General features: G+C 39.6%; 2 protein-coding genes across 3 annotated transcripts in view; one reads left to right on the forward strand and one right to left on the reverse strand.

Annotated features, from left to right (window-relative positions):
- atp8a1 (ATPase phospholipid transporting 8A1) overlaps positions 1-2,809 on the reverse strand; it is a 103,304-nt gene extending 100,495 nt beyond the window's left edge. For both annotated transcript variants that reach the window (XM_054597204.1, XM_054597203.1), the window contains exon 1: positions 2,462-2,809. In XM_054597204.1, the coding sequence (XP_054453179.1) occupies positions 2,462-2,510 (49 nt within the window). In that variant the 5' untranslated portion in view covers positions 2,511-2,809. The remainder of the gene's footprint in view (positions 1-2,461) is intronic.
- Positions 2,810-11,542: 8,733 nt separating this feature from the next.
- On the forward strand, positions 11,543-15,124 carry grxcr1a (glutaredoxin and cysteine rich domain containing 1 a). The gene is made up of 4 exons (XM_054598101.1): positions 11,543-11,941; positions 12,943-13,182; positions 13,272-13,337; positions 14,858-15,124. The coding sequence occupies exons 1-4, from the start codon at positions 11,543-11,545 to the stop codon at positions 15,035-15,037; spliced, it is 885 nt and encodes a 294-aa protein (XP_054454076.1). The 3' UTR covers positions 15,038-15,124.
- Positions 15,125-15,942: the final 818 nt, after the last annotated feature.

Raw genomic sequence — 15,942 nt, forward strand, 5'->3', positions numbered from 1 at the left:
AGCAAAATACCTCACTAGATATGGAGCCATGAGGGCTGGAGATGTTGGTGTTGGAGCAGCATAATAGGTTGTCGACCTGGCTCGGTACAGGAGCTGATCAAATCCTACATTCAGGAAGATGGTTGCAAAAGAAACGTGATACTGTCTTCACTGAAGAAAGAGGGTGATAGTGTATCCTTAGTGCTATGGGGAGTCAGGTGAAAAACAGCAAAATTGGTTGCTCTTTGTAACCTAAAAAAAGGTATTGTGCGTGGTAGTTGGGGGTTGGGGGTGACAGTGATAGCTGATGCATAATTCATCTGTTTGATCTGGTGACTGCAGGAGCCACATTGGTCAACACTTTTCTATGGAATCTATACTAGAATTGAATTATTTAGATTTGTTCCAGTAGGATGCACGGGGCCCTAGTGGTATATCACTTTATTTTTTTATGCGTTGCAAAGGATGACAATTGCTTTAAAATGACCAGCACTTAGGTGGAATTTTAAAACAGCACAGAAATCGGTTTTTAATGACATCTATTAAATCATTGCTGTATTTTTTTATGATTGGAAGAAATAGAAATGGTAACATCAAGGCCATCTGTTTATGAATACAGAGTCAGTTATTACCTATTTTCACTTGCCGGCACGATTTTTGCTTGTATCGGAAATAATCATTTATGAGTTAGAACGATCTTTGATAAGCAATAATGGTCATTTAGGACAATATTTCTACCAATATTGTTCATTCTGCGTCAATATGATGACCTGTCCACTGTCTACTTTGCAGTGTACAAATGTTAATGATATCAAGAAATGCATTTCCCACAGTCTTAGCTACCTAGGACAGAAATACTTCCTGTGTAAACACATACTGAACTAGAGACCATCTTGCGATGACATCACACCAGCTGCGTCTCCAAATCGGGCCAGGGACCAAAAGCCGGAATCAACTTTAATGGCCAAGTAAGTTGCTCTCAAGTTACAAGCACATACGCAGACATACTGAATAAAGGTAAACATAAACACAGGACTACTAACGATCCCTTCCACACTTACTGCCCCCTTCTTCCTGCGTCCATGCTCAGACCACACCCATCTCTGATCTCAACTGAAGGGCTGTAAAGTTGTGAAACTACATCTACGGTTGTGGTGCTACTGCGACAAAATCTTTCTACAGACTGACGGAGACACACACGTTGCAAAATACTCAAAACCGCTATCATAGTTCACACTACAGTAAGTGTCTCCAGGATCACATGATTACCCCCACAGACTCAGAAAATGAAACTGCACTACTGATGGTAAATGAGAAGGCCCGCTGCATTATCATAGACGTTTTATTAATAGCTTTAATGAGAAGCACATATTAGGTATGCATCCAACAAACTACTCTCAACAGCAGTAACTCAGATAAAGATATTAGTCTGAATCTACAATCATAAATCAAACCAAAGCGATCCCATGTGCGACGAGGAGAAACACAAACTGCAGTAAGTATCATAAATAATAACAATACAATATGGTATCGATCCCTGCAGATGACTTCAGCCCCAGTCCAGAGAGGTCAGAGGTCAGGAAGAGCCACAAATAAGCGATGGGGGGGGAAACCTACAGGACAGTGCATCTGCAGCCAGTAATAAGCCTCTATGTGCTCTCCTGGATAAACAATCAAACATTAACACCCAAAGATACTAAAGCAGCCTTTAGGGGCCTTAACGTAAACAAATAGAGCATTCAAATGACTTGAGTAATGCGTATGTATCCGCATCCTCTCTCCCTGGCAAACACACCTGAGGTGCAGTGGAAAGCTACTGGTGCAGTGAGGGAGTGAGGGTCCCAGTTGAATTACAATGGCTGTATTATCAGACCCACGCTACTGTACAAGACTTGGTATTGTGCTGCAAGACTCACTATGCATCAACTGCAGTAGTCCTTATCATTTGTCCTGCTTTCTCAGATAATGGTACTTTAGTGTTGGGCAGGACAAAGATAGGGAGGGAGAGAGGGGGGGTCCCAGTCTGGATGGGTGCTAGGTTTGCTGGGTCAAGTCAGGTATGTTAGTTTCATTTAACGCAGAAGAGGCTTCATGCAGACTAACCTAACAGATACATCATATGTCTAGGACATTTCTCCATGTTTTATATGCATAATAGAAATGACAGCAGACTCTTTTTTATTGGAAAAAGTTGTATTCTTTAAGCAATTTGCCTGTAGACTCCTTCAGTAAACTCTCAAGGCCCACGGGGTTTCCTTGACCCCTGTTTGGGGCACAGGCCCCCCGGGGTTTCCTTGACCCCTGTTTGGGACACTCCTTCAGTAAACTCTCAAGGCCCCCCGGGGTTTCCTCAGTAAACTCTCAAGGCCCCCCGGGGTTTCCCTGACCCCTGTTCTGCGCTTCCAGATCTCTAACGTCAACTGTTACCGGTTGACCTGCTTTTCGGTAACAATGACACCGCCGTGGACCGGGTTTTACATACCCTCCGACCGGGTACGAAGATCCGACATAGTTCTCCGGACGGGCGGCATCTCTCTCCCCCCACACACACACACAGAGAGAGCCCCCGGGGTCGACGGCACCTGTCAAGCGGCCGCGGCTTCTTAGTTCTGCTCCCTCTGGCTGCGGCGGTTGCTTCTTCCCAACCGTCAAAGAATTTAAAAAAAAAAAAAAAAAAACGGCTAGAATTCAACTGAAGAAGCCGTCTTTACTGTTTAATAATAAAATGCAGCCGAGTTGTGACACTCATTGTCCGGTAGTGACGGAACCATGTCCAGGAGCCCCCGGCTTCATGGATCCCCCAGCATCCCCGTTCACACGTCTGACTATAAAGACGATAGCCTTCCTCCGTAACGCAGCAGTGGACATGGGTTTACCATAAACTGACTTGAGGGGGACGGTGCCGCTTCACATTATGGACCGTACCACAATCACCCGCAGTGGGAGGGGTGTGCATGAGCATAACAACTCTGATTTCACTGCGGTTTAGGCCGTATATGTGTATAAAAATGTATTTTTACGGGGATATAAAACAAGATAAAGTGATGGGATATAATCTGGAGGGTGAATAATGATTATGACACGGATACGTATTTAACATCGGCCCACAGATGGTTCGTTGGTGTGGACGCCTCCCCCCTCTGCAGTAGATGTTGTTCACAGCTTGAAGACATAACAATAGTACACTGGGTGGGAGTTTGCTGATCACAATCCTCCCTTGTTTTTGTTTAAATTCTCTTTATTAATGTATTAATAGTAATTGCACTGTCAGCAAATGACCCCCCCTGACACATGAACAACCATATAAAGCCCTCTGAGGCAAATTTGTGATTCTGGGCTTTACAAAATAAACTGAATTGAAACTGAATATAGGGATTCATGATAACAATGAATCCCTATTTGGTTGATGAATACCCTTTACTTTCTTACCTTGTTTTTGTCTTTTAGTTATTAACAAGGAAGGCTCTGTGCAGTTTAACCACAAACCAGACTGCAGAGCATCAGACTAATTTATTAAAAGAACAGTCCAATATTTTGGAAATATAAAGTATGTGGCGTAATGCAATGCCATGTCCAGACATAAGATAAGATAAGGTAATCCTTTATTGGTCCTGCAGAGGGGAAATTTACAGGATTACAGCAGCAGAGAGGATAGTGCAAACAAGAGACATAGTAAATAAAAAAAAACAAGATCAAAATAAGTATTATAAATAAGCAAATGAGCAATAAAAAAAAAAAACAGTAAAGAACAATAAAGAAACCACAGTAACTGAAATATTATACAGAAACTATTATAACTATTGTATTGAAATATATGTTGGAATGGTTTTCATTTACTATTTTGTTTCTCAACTATTTGTATCTACTTTAGTCACTAGCATTAGAGTGCCTTAAAGTTTCTTATATTTCTGTATTTACATTTTTTTATTTTAAAGATAAATAAACCTATTACAACACAGCAGAATGGCACCATACACATGTAATATAAGGCTTTTTATTCTTCATTCTTGGAGTCCTCAAAATGATATTGTACTTCCATACAAAAGAATAGAAAACAATACACATTTAAAAATACAGTCAAAGTATAAAGATCCCTACTACGACCAGGCGGATAGCCAATCATCATTAAGGATATTGGAGAGCCATCTGGTTTAACTTCATAATTAAAGAGTGAAGAGTATGGCAATAAGATTGATATCGTTAATCATACTACATCTGTATGCAAGAAGTATGGAGAGTGGAGATTTCATCAACTGTTTAGCAACCGGACACAACTGGACACAGTTGAACTTCACTAGCCATTAAAAATGGAAAAATAATACACCCATCACCCACCCAGCCTGTCATCAATACATCCAGGAATCACCTGACTTTTGTTCATGGGGGAACCACAAAAATTTCCAATTCCAGTTCCTCACTTTGAGCACTGGACTTTTTTTTAAATATGCTGTTCAGTTTCATCTAGATGGACACTTTGACAGGCCATGTGACTGAGACAAAAACTAAAACATTGCACAGCAATTTCTCTCATAAGACAAACTAATCAAGGGATTATTCCTGTCCATAAACAGGGAAACTAAACCCATGAACATGTCAAAAATAAAATCCTGGACAGCTACGGACCACAATGATGGAATAAAAGCAGTTGTAAGCAAACACTTGTATCAGTCACCGTGTTATTATGTGATTATTGTCCAGAGACAAACTCAGCATAGGATCTAATCCAGGTGGACATTTTACAGCCTCCTTTAAATCCATCATCAGTGTGTCAGTCTCCTGTCACAAATCTGTTCTAACACAGACCCTCAAAATAAGGACACATAACACAAACAATAACTGCAAATAAAAAGAAAAAAGCTGCAACAACGCCGTCTCTGCTGCGTCTGCCTGGCTGTACAGTCAATCAAAGTGTGTTCTCATTGTCACTGCAGTCGAAATGCAAATCACACCAGAGACAGCATTTGTGCAGCAGCAGCACCACTGCAGTTGCCTGAGAGAACTGCAGTGTTACAGACACACTAGTTGTCTCATTGCACAGGCAGTATTTTTTAAATGCTGAATATCCTGCTTATATGAATGTTTTTTTTTTAATTGTAGTTATTGCTGCCAAACTTGCATATTTTCATATAATATGAAACTTCATTGGGAGTGATTTAGTCCACTATTTAGATCTATTCTCCCTGTAAAATGTAAATGCATTTACTGTTGTGGGGATTAGAGGGAAATGAGATTATGCTTCCTGTATGAGCAGTGTAGATTCTTGAGTTCACATCTCTTTAAAAAAAATAAGATTCAACATCTTAAGATTCAGGTATGTCAATAAAAATAATAAAAATATGTTATTTTCTGTTAAATTCAACAGTCAGTCCTATTCTCCACAGCCAGAAAAAGCCAAAACAAAAACACAGAGATATTGAGTTACATAAGAACTCAGGATCCAAAAATAAGAAATGAACACCTGAACATCTACGCCTCCTCCTGTGCCTGCTAGAGACACATCTTTCCCAAAGATTTCCTTTCTTTCTCCCACTCCACCTAATTCAGCATCAGCTTGCCACCACGGGGATTTGGTTGGTACAGCTCCCACGGTTGCTAAGCAACAGTGACAAGAAAGCCTGCCTCTTCGATTATGTGTCTGTGTGTGTGTGTGCTGGTTTTTGTATTTTACAGCAGATCCAGTCCAAACAATGAGTCATTCAACAAGCCGTAGCAATTTCTACCACTGTCAAAATCTGTGTCAATTAAAAACAGCATGGTTTTATCAGTTTATTATTTATTTTTTAATCTTTATCACAATGACCTAAAAAGATTTCACTTTGATACGCTATTGCAGAGTAAATATACATTTTGGCAGGTTGTGATTGAAATGCAAATAAAAGATCCAGCACAAAATATACCAGTGACGTAACTCTACAATCAAGTCCTTTTCATTTGATCTTTTTTCCAAAGCTTGAAATAGCTATTGATAACTGGAATAACTGATTGAGATCAGTTCCAGAAATGCAGAAACATATTTAGGTCAGTACAAAATCCCAATTAACTGCCATCATCAGACCAATTTTTTAACTCAGGGTTTGGATGGCAATTCTCTTTTTTATGTATCAATACAAATTGTATTTCCTTGATGTACTACTTGTTACAACTACTTGATTACTTGTTGTTGTTTTTTTTGTGAAATATCTCAACAACTATTGGATGGATTGTCCTGACAGTCCTGTAAATGTATAAATTGTAATGAATCATTAAATTGGCAGCAATGAGGCAGAAACAGGGAGTGAGCTGTGTCTCCACATTGGTTTGTAGCCTCATGTTCAAAAGGGCTCATCGAAGTAAAGTCTGGCTCATAACTTCAATCAATCAAAACAGTCTGAAAATACGATAATGAGCATGGTCCTTGAACCTCCTCTAAGCTGCAAACAGCCTCATCAACCGGCCTTGAACACCCTCACGGTCACCTTCTCTACATCAAACTATGGCAAGTTTGCCGTGTCCTTCAGAGAAAAGTCTGTCTGAATAATAAATGATGATGTTTGTAAGCTGCTGTCTGGGAGCCCTTCTGCCTCTGCAGGAAAATACTTTGAGCCACTTCGCTGCTGTTGATAGAGGAAATACTAAAGAAAGAAGTAATGCAGCTTAAATCCTGCACCAGCTTACTGGATCCTATCCCAGATGCTTTTAAAAGGGTATCCAGTTGACTATAGAGGATTAAATACCGGCTATTTCCCATACTGGAAAGTGCTATTGTTAAACTTCTCGTGAGTGTAACCTTGATGCTTTGGTCCTAACAATTTGAAGTGATTTAGCATTTTAAAAAGTAAAATCTTGATTAAAACAGCGTGATTCATGCATTAATTGTATTTTATGGACACATTAATTTGGTCTTTTATGCTCACCACAGCACTTAAGCTAGAAAATGAAGACAGGACAAGACCATTTCTCCTTTTCAGTGCTTTTTGACTCAAGAATTGCTTTGATATTCTCCAAAAAAAAAAATGTGTTAATTTCACCCATGGCTGCAAATTAATTTTCAGTTTCTAGATCATTACCCTGAAAATTGTGTCTCAATCTCTTCAGGTTACATTAATCCTGCTCACTCGGGTTGAAGGATTGTGTTATTGATTTTATCATCAATCATTGCTCCTTCTCTTAAGACTGATCAAACTGAGCTGGCGGATGCAGCCATTAGGGCATGCAGCTGCATCCTTCATTCCTCGCCTACAGCTCTGGAGGGAACGATTGGGCAGCTTGACATTTTGCTGTAATTGAATTGCACTCTGCCCCCTTGTGGACGCTGATCCGTAGTCAACGACGGTGAGGTGGTGTGATGGCCAACCAATCATAAATGGCGAGTCCCTGCAGAGTCATTTTCCCTGAAACCCTGTTCACAATAGTCGATTAACGTATGCAGATCTTGTCAAACCTGCACAGAGACACATTTCATCGTCCATAAGAGGTGAGCGTTGCATTAAATACCGCTTTCTCTAGATGTGGAGATCAGTCTGTTTCTGCTTTATTACACCAACTGAAAAATCTGTCATATTATGAAGTTACCATAAAAATCATGCTGGCAATCCATGAATACATCTGTTTATTCATCTGCACAAGATTAAAACCATTTATCACTCTGCACCGTTTGACTTCTTCCACTCAGTCACAGCCGAGCCAGCGGACAGCAGTGAAATTAAAGAGCGTTACAGTATTAATCTTTTCAAATTGCTTTTTTTTTTAATAGCAGTGGAGGTGGGTGGTGAGGCTACATTAGCTACTGATGAGGAGGGCTGAGAGATAAGCTCTTCAGGTTGAATAGACTATATCACCATCTCAGTGGTCTCTTGTCTAAATGTGCTGAAATGAGATAAAATGGCTGCCTGGCTCAACATGGCATGGGTGTGTTTTTCATTGAACTCTAGATAAGCATGTCCCGTCCTGTCTTTACAGGAGGTCTAAACAACATGGTACACTTGTTTTCACATAGTGTCTTATCTTAATTCATCTACTGTAAAGTCTTATTCTGGAATAAAACAGCCTAAGAGGTTTAAACTGAAACTGTATGGGGGAGGGATGATTGAGATACTGCTTTTCAATGATGTGAAAAAAAATAATTCAAATATAAATGATATGTTAAGACCATGAGTAATTTATTCCAATTATAAGAACAGTATGTTCAACTGGCAGGCAGAGTCATATAAGCAGCTTTATTCACACATTGACTGCCAAAGTCAAAACCTATCACCAGGGCTATATAATATAATATAATATAATATAATATAACATAATATAATATAATATAATATAATATAATATAATATAATGCAATGTATATAAAATAATATAATATAATATAAAATAATATAAAACAATGCAATACAATCATTTAGTATTCAGCATCTTTCATTTTAATCTTGTTCTATGCACAAAAAATATTATTTTATTATATTTTATTTATTTGCCTTTTATGAAGGTGAAAATGTTTTACTATAAGCAACCTTCATGGTAAATGTTTGAAGTATTATATATGTACATTCTTATCTAAAAACTCACTTATTCCCTTTCAACAGCCCGGTGTGTGTTTTTACGTGTGTATGTGTGTGTGTGTGTGTGATTTAAAGATACCCTCATAGTGCTATTGAGCAATGTTTTTTGGGTGGATCCCGCGCAAGGATGCAGATACTCACATAATATATTCCTGCCAACATACTCCTGTTTCACACTAATCCACTTATCTACAGGCACCAAGAAAATGCAAAAAAAATGCAGCAGAAATGCAGCGCAGAAGAGGACTGCACATGGATTTAAAAGGTCTAGGGTCAAAATGTTCAATATGTTTGACTTTCTGAATATTTTCTTGGGAAGTAAATGCACTCAATATGTTTAGACCTCAAGGATACACACACAATGCTTTCTGGTGAGTAACATTGATTTTAAACAGAAACGTTGCTTGTTTACAAGAAAACTAATAAAGAAAACTCCACTGAGCACCTTTAGCTTTACCGCTCTGCATAAGTAAACACAACGATCAGCCATCGGTGAGTTTGAGGGCTGTTGAAGACTGAAGTAACGGACTCTATCATTAAATTGAACAGAAGAAAAAACAGAGAGATTTAGAAAAATAAGTGATTTAGCCACCCTCAGCTCCTCAGGCGGTCATTTCAAAGTCTAGACAACCTAATGGTATCTAGTACTGGCTATCAGGAGCAATAATATACAACGAGCCTTTACAGGCCATATCGTAATAGTTGTTGTGACGTCCTTATGAGATCAATAAGACCTGGAACCAGAGTCAGAATCAGAATCTCAGGATGTCACTGAATCGCAGATTGTCAGATTGACACAGAGGGATTTTCTTTCACGATCAGCACGATGTGAGTGACACAAACAGGTGGTGATATGCTGTTTGTGTGTGGTTGTGTGTGTGTGTGTGTGTGTGTGTGGTTTGTGTGTGTTTGTGTGTGTGCATCTCCTACCTCAGGGGCCAAACTGCACCACTCAAACAGAGTGGCGCTGTCACCACTATGAGCTGAAGCCTCACATCTCCAGGGAGCTGCTTCATCACCTGTGACATAAAAAAACACTGGCCGAGGCGTCTCTATGGACACGATGCTGTATTGTGTCACTGTGACATATTATATGTTCTGCTCTGTGTGGATGCCCAGTGAACACCTGCACTCCCACTTTGGGTGTAAGGCAGTAAGCTGTGAATAAATATCCAATTGTGTTTGAAAGATGTCACTGTAACTTTGACTTTACTTTATAACTTTACATTACATAGCAAATAACAATAAAGACAGTTAAGATGTCACAATGAAAAAGGATTCTACAATATAACAGTTTTCAGAGCAAATGAGGAACCTGCACTTCAAAACTAAAATCCATTTGCTTAGGTTTTACTAAATTTGCAAATTATTTGATCTAATTTTAGGCTCAAATTAATTTGTCATAAAATCACTTAAAATGTATAAATTGTCAAAAATCTAGGAAAACATAAAAGCAGCAAGTTGGCACTGTGTACACTATGTACTTATACTTACGTATTGCTTGAATTTCGACAGGTTAGTGTTGTTTCAAGTCGTACAGGGCTGTTGTAATGTTCTGGAAATGATGATGAATCGTTTGTAGTGCCCAAATCATGGACAGGAGTAAATTGGCGTTTTGCTACAAACACGAAACACATTGCCTCTCGTCTTTGCGCATAACTGTATGATACAATTCTAATGCTACTGTGATGACAAAGATGGCAACTGTTGGGAGTGAGAACCGGTGAGAGCAAGCCCCCAGGAAGAGTGCTGGGCTTCCAAAGTAATTTTTTGGAAAAACAATTATTGGGTCCGTCAGGTGATGCCATTGGGCCTAAAACTTTTTTCCCTTGACTAACATTAAGAAAGAAACTTCTGCAACTCAGCGAAAAACGCAACAATGAGCAACATTCATAAGAATGAAGGGGGCGCCGCCTCCAACACTGTATCCAGCTCTCTTTATACATCCATCCATGTATGAGTACACCTTCTGGGTACTCATAGTGTACTGCATTTTGCCATACTTGTCATTGTATTGGCAAGTGTAAGTACAGAAGTATGCAAATTGAGACACAGAACATGAATGCTAGCAGCTTTGTGAGACTGAGGGCACAGCGGTTCTTTGAGCTAAAAGCTAATGTCAGCATGCTTACATGCTCGCAATGACAATGCTAATATTAGTATAATGTTTGCTGAACTAAACTATAAGTTAACTAAGATTAAACAGAAGCACAACTGGTTAGCTTACACGCTAATAGTTCGTTTCGATAGTTTTAACACACTTACATGCTAGTTTACAAGTTAGAATGGTTTAATTTAGCTAGCACTGACTGAACACAAAGTAGCCTTCTGCTGAGGCTGATGGGAATACTGTTAGTTTTTTAAGTGTTTAGTCGCTACATGTAGATAAAAACCCAGGGTATCGTTAAAGTGATTAGGATTCATTATCTGAGGAGCCAGGGATTTCTTGCTTAAATTGCATATCAATCCATCAAGCTGTTGAAATAGTTCAGTCTAAACAAAAATGGCAGACCACCTGACCAACAGGTGCATTGTTTTCAGCAGTAAAGCTCTTAAAACACTGTCTTTGTTTTAAATAAATTACTATCATAACTGTAGTGAATCATGTAACTGATGCAGAAGCTGCTGTTGCCTCTCAGTGTCGGGTGTCATTTGATCCCAAGAGGGAAAACATTTTTGTTTGTTTGATTAAAGCACACAAAGTCAGGCCATTAAAAGTCTTCTGTCAAAGCTTTGGTGAAAACTGTGTAAACTGTAATGAATAATTCAAAGACAACTATCATTTTACTTGAGATAAGCTTGCTGGGTTGCCATGGTAGAGATGCATGTATTATTTACCGGCTGTGTGAGTCTGACTGTAAGGCAGCTTACGGGCTCTCAGTCGTTTTTAGACCTGTTCAAACAGTGAGGATTAAGTGGTAGTAATCCATGTGGGACAAACTAGTCCGAGCTGCTCGTCTACCTCCGAATGAGCAGTGAGGAGCTACACAGCGGCGTCGTGGACCATGTAATGTGGCAGGAGGTTTACAATGGAGGGGACGATGCTGATGGCTGGGCAGGAGAAGCCACAGAAGCGGGTGAGGTTCCGCGTGGCTTCAGGGAACAGCGGCCGGGTGCTGAAGGAGATGTTCAAGGATGAGGGGCTTTCAGACTCCCTGGATTCAGACTGTACCAGCAGCTCTGACGCAGAACGGGCCAGCACCCCTTCTACCAGTGGAGAAGGACACTTTTATGGATACCTGGGCTCCGAGCTGGACGACAGCGAGTGCGAGCCGGACGAGCTGCTCATGTACGCGGGGGCCACCAAGGACTGGACGTTCACCACCAAGAGGGTCAACATACTCAGTAAAAATGGGACTGTGAGAGGGGTCAAGCACAAAGTCAGCGCAGGTCAGACGCTGTTTGAAAACCTTCCCAATTCCAACAGTGTAAGTACATCTGACAGGGCCCAGGTTCATCTTATTGTTTGATACAATCTAAAATATAAAACCACCAGTTCCCAATAGTGTCCGTCCTCAAGTCTAGTTACAGGTAGGAGCTACTTGGAGGTGTAAGTCTGGGATACAAGCTCACAATAGAGGACAAGCTCACAGACCAATTAAAGATTAATGATGCATTTCGTTAAGTGTTTCAAGAGAAACTAATCAGGTTAATGAATTCAAGGCACTTTCTCGTATCCTGCAGGAAGACGTGTTCTTGTATTCTGAGGTAACTCTTTTCGGCTCGTGTGCTGATGCAAAGGTGACGTGGAGGGTCATATCGAAGAGGCCGTTTCTCTGCTTAGTGGTATTTGGTGATCAAACAGCGTCTAGGAGGGGATTGGTTGCCATATTTGGGATCTCCTTTGGTGAAATCCTGGCTTCACCTTGTCAAACTGTACATCATTTTAAAGCACACAGTCTCACAATCCTTGATAATGTGAAGCATTTTAAGATGACAATAGTTGCTTAAATTGTAACAGGGCTGCATACAAAACACAACACTAAAATCTTCTTTTTTTTAACCTTTTTTAAAATGAAAATTTGTATATTTGTGCTTAAGATAATGGTTCGGTGTTATTTTGACTAATTCTGACTTTTTGATACTAAACCTTGAAGAGTTCTCTTTAAGAAGAGCCTAGGATCACGACTGGGTTCAAAACATTTTTACAAAGAGTCTTATTATAAGTCATTATTATGAGCAACTTTTGGGTTACCATCCGATAAAAATATCCCCTAGTCTGGTGTTTATCCTTTCTGTTTGGCATTTAGGCAGTTAGAAAGTTGTTGTTGATTATTGGCCACAACTTTTCACACAACTATATCTGAAGAACATATCCTGAAGTTAAAAATCTTTATTATCAGCTGTGAGGCATGTTTCAACCTCTACATGGTTAATTTGATCCTTTTGAAATAAAAAACTAACACTTAGGATTTTTATCTCCTCTTAGATGGAGTTATCTCTTGAATTTGGGCGAATAGTGATCTACACTACGAGTTTCCGTGTGGTGAGGACAACATTTGAGCGCTGCGAGCTGGTCCGGAAGATCTTCCAGAACCACAGGGTGAAGTTTGTGGAGAAAAACATCGCCCTGGACATCGAGTATGGGAAGGAGCTGGAGGAGCGGTGCAGACGTGTGGGAGAACTTCCCTCGTTACCTGTTGTGTTCATTGACGGACACTACCTTGGGGTCAGCTCTAATTCTTGCTTATGACATCTGAGGTCAATATCTTGTACATTCACACACCGAGCTCATTAAATATTTTATCATGTTTTCAGGGTGCTGAGAAAATACTAGGCATGAACGAATCAGGAGAGCTTCAAGATCTTCTGACAAAAATCGAGGTTGGTTTTCAGTGTTTGCCCTGGAAATGAATAATTGATGGAAGTAAAATAGATGATTTTCCTGGGATTTAGGATAAGTCAACATCTTGATTTGACACGAGGTCTTGAATTGATCCCGTGTTTCACTTGTAGCACATATGTTAAAGCATAAGTTAATCATAAAGTCATTATGAATTAACGCTTTGTGTTCGCCCAAAGTCGCTGTGATGAACACTGTGCAAACAGGAGCATTTATTTCCCCCTTCACCAGTTGTGTCATCAAAAAATCATGAGCAAACTGCAATGTGAAAGATGCATGCACATCAATAAGTGGCCATCAATAATGGAGGGTGTGTTATTGATTCTGCCCTCCAACACATTTGTCCGAACACACCAACGCGTAGCACATCGCTCGTCGTTACAAAGTAAGATTGTGTAAGGTACTTCTGTTTCTCACGGAGCTGCAGACACGTCTGTCCCACAAGCACTGGCATTTTCTCAGGCTTCTTTTGTAATTTGGACACAACAAGACTCTTCATAAGCGAATACAAAGCAGTGTTATGACATTTAAGTCTTGCTTTCCAGTCACTGCGGGCTATTAATAAAACAACATGCAGCTCTGAAAGGTCACGCATAGACTAATCAGTACAGAACTGGCCTGCAACGTGGCTTTATTGTGTTTATTGTGTTGACATCTGCAGAGTTTTTGGAAAGGAAGTTGGGATTAGAGGTATAGTTACACATTTTGGGAAATATACTTTCTTGCCGATAGTTAGATGAGAAGATTGATCCTTTTAATACAGATGAATCATTGATGTTGACTGTTTTGGATTTAAAGAAAATAGCAGCAATGGTGCCTTTGCAGCCATTTATTTTTTTAACCAAGTTTGAGATAAGATAAGATAAGATAAGATAATCCTTTATTAGTCCCGCAGCGGGGAAATTTGCAATTTGCAAGATACTACACTATTTGAAATTACCAATATCGTCTACTCAGATTACAACCATGAATATGACGTGAACTGTTATAGCGACTAGGTTGCTCCTAGTTATCATATAAATGATAAGACGTAAAAACAGCATATGTGCCAGTCTTTTGTTTAGGGCAGTGACCTTGGAGTCTCTCCTGTACTCGGCAAATAAATATTCTGTTACATTACTTCTCCTGAAACCACCACTTATTGTTTTTACGATTCTTTTTTGTACAAATAATACAAATGATGTATGTTGTGTTGATGAGTGAGCTTTAGAGGTGTTGGTACATGGATTTTTCTAACTTTGGACAGAGTCAGACTAAGTGTTTTAACCTTTCCAGTCTTTATGCTAAGCTTGGCTAATGTAGTGGTGAATCCTTTAAAGTTTTAAGTCATTTGTTCCAAATTAAGCTCATTTAACATGTTGTATCTCCAAAAATGTGGGCTTTAGGAAGAAAAAGAAACCAGTCCTTTTTTTTTTCACAAGGATTGTAGATATTTATGGTGTCAGTATCAAATGTTGGCTATCTTATTGGAAAGTAAATATGTATCTCTCCATGTATCTAGAGGGTACAGCAGCCCCAGACGTGCCAGACCTGTGGGGGCTACGCCTTCATCCCGTGCCCAATGTGCCATGGCAGCAAGATGTCCGTGTTTCGCAACTGCTTCACGGATTCCTTCAAAGCCCTCAAGTGCACTTCCTGCAACGAGAACGGCCTGCAGCCCTGCGTGAGCTGCAGCCACTGAGGATGTTACGTGCCTGACCCAACATCCTTTACGCAGGACATTCAACTGTAACACAGGCAGTGAGATGAAACACAGCAGGACTCTTCCTCCATGGCCATTGTTACTAGAGAAACATTTGTAATAAAACATGTGAATTTGTGGATCTGGTGTTGTTGGTCTGGTAAATCTCTATAATTCATGACAAGAATGTGTTCATTTTTTATGAGCTTATTGCATAATTCTTATTGATAGGTTTCTGTAAACACGTCTGCCCACCAAGGAGCCGTGAACTAGTTTTACCTGAGGTAAACTTAAGCTTGTTATTCAGTGGGTGAGGAGGCTCCTTCATCAACAATGCTTTCTTTACTAATCCAATATCAGACAGAGTTAAGGATGGAGGAGACACAGGACACAGAGGGAAAGTAAAAGGGCTCAATTCTCAGCCGGTAGAGGGCGTGAAACTTGACCTTTTCTCACGATGGAGCACCAAACATCATTTAAACCTCATATAAAACTTTGAGATTAGTTTTTGGTGTATGAGGTATAATATACTGTCAACTGATTATTTATAGGAAAGAATGAAAAAGACAAATTGAACTACAAATAAATCAAGGGAATCAAACATGTTCAAACTTTTTTAATAGTACACAATATATTTCTGGTGCTACATAAGAGCTGAAACAATAAATTAATTGAAAAAAAGGCAACTATTCTGTTGATAGATTAATAGTTGAAGACATTTTTCAAGCAAAAATAATCCAGTTTCAGTTTCTCAACTGTGAGAATTTGCTGATTTTCTTTGTCTCTTGTTTGTGATAGTAAACTGAATTTCCCCAATTGATTGTTGGACAAAAAAGGCATTTGAAGATGTCACATTTGGGGCACTTAAAGAACGTTTTTCCTGGAGATTTTATAGATTAATCGAT

This window comes from Anoplopoma fimbria, chromosome 4 (assembly GCF_027596085.1).
Source record: "Anoplopoma fimbria isolate UVic2021 breed Golden Eagle Sablefish chromosome 4, Afim_UVic_2022, whole genome shotgun sequence".
Classification (NCBI taxonomy): domain Eukaryota; kingdom Metazoa; phylum Chordata; class Actinopteri; order Perciformes; family Anoplopomatidae; genus Anoplopoma; species Anoplopoma fimbria.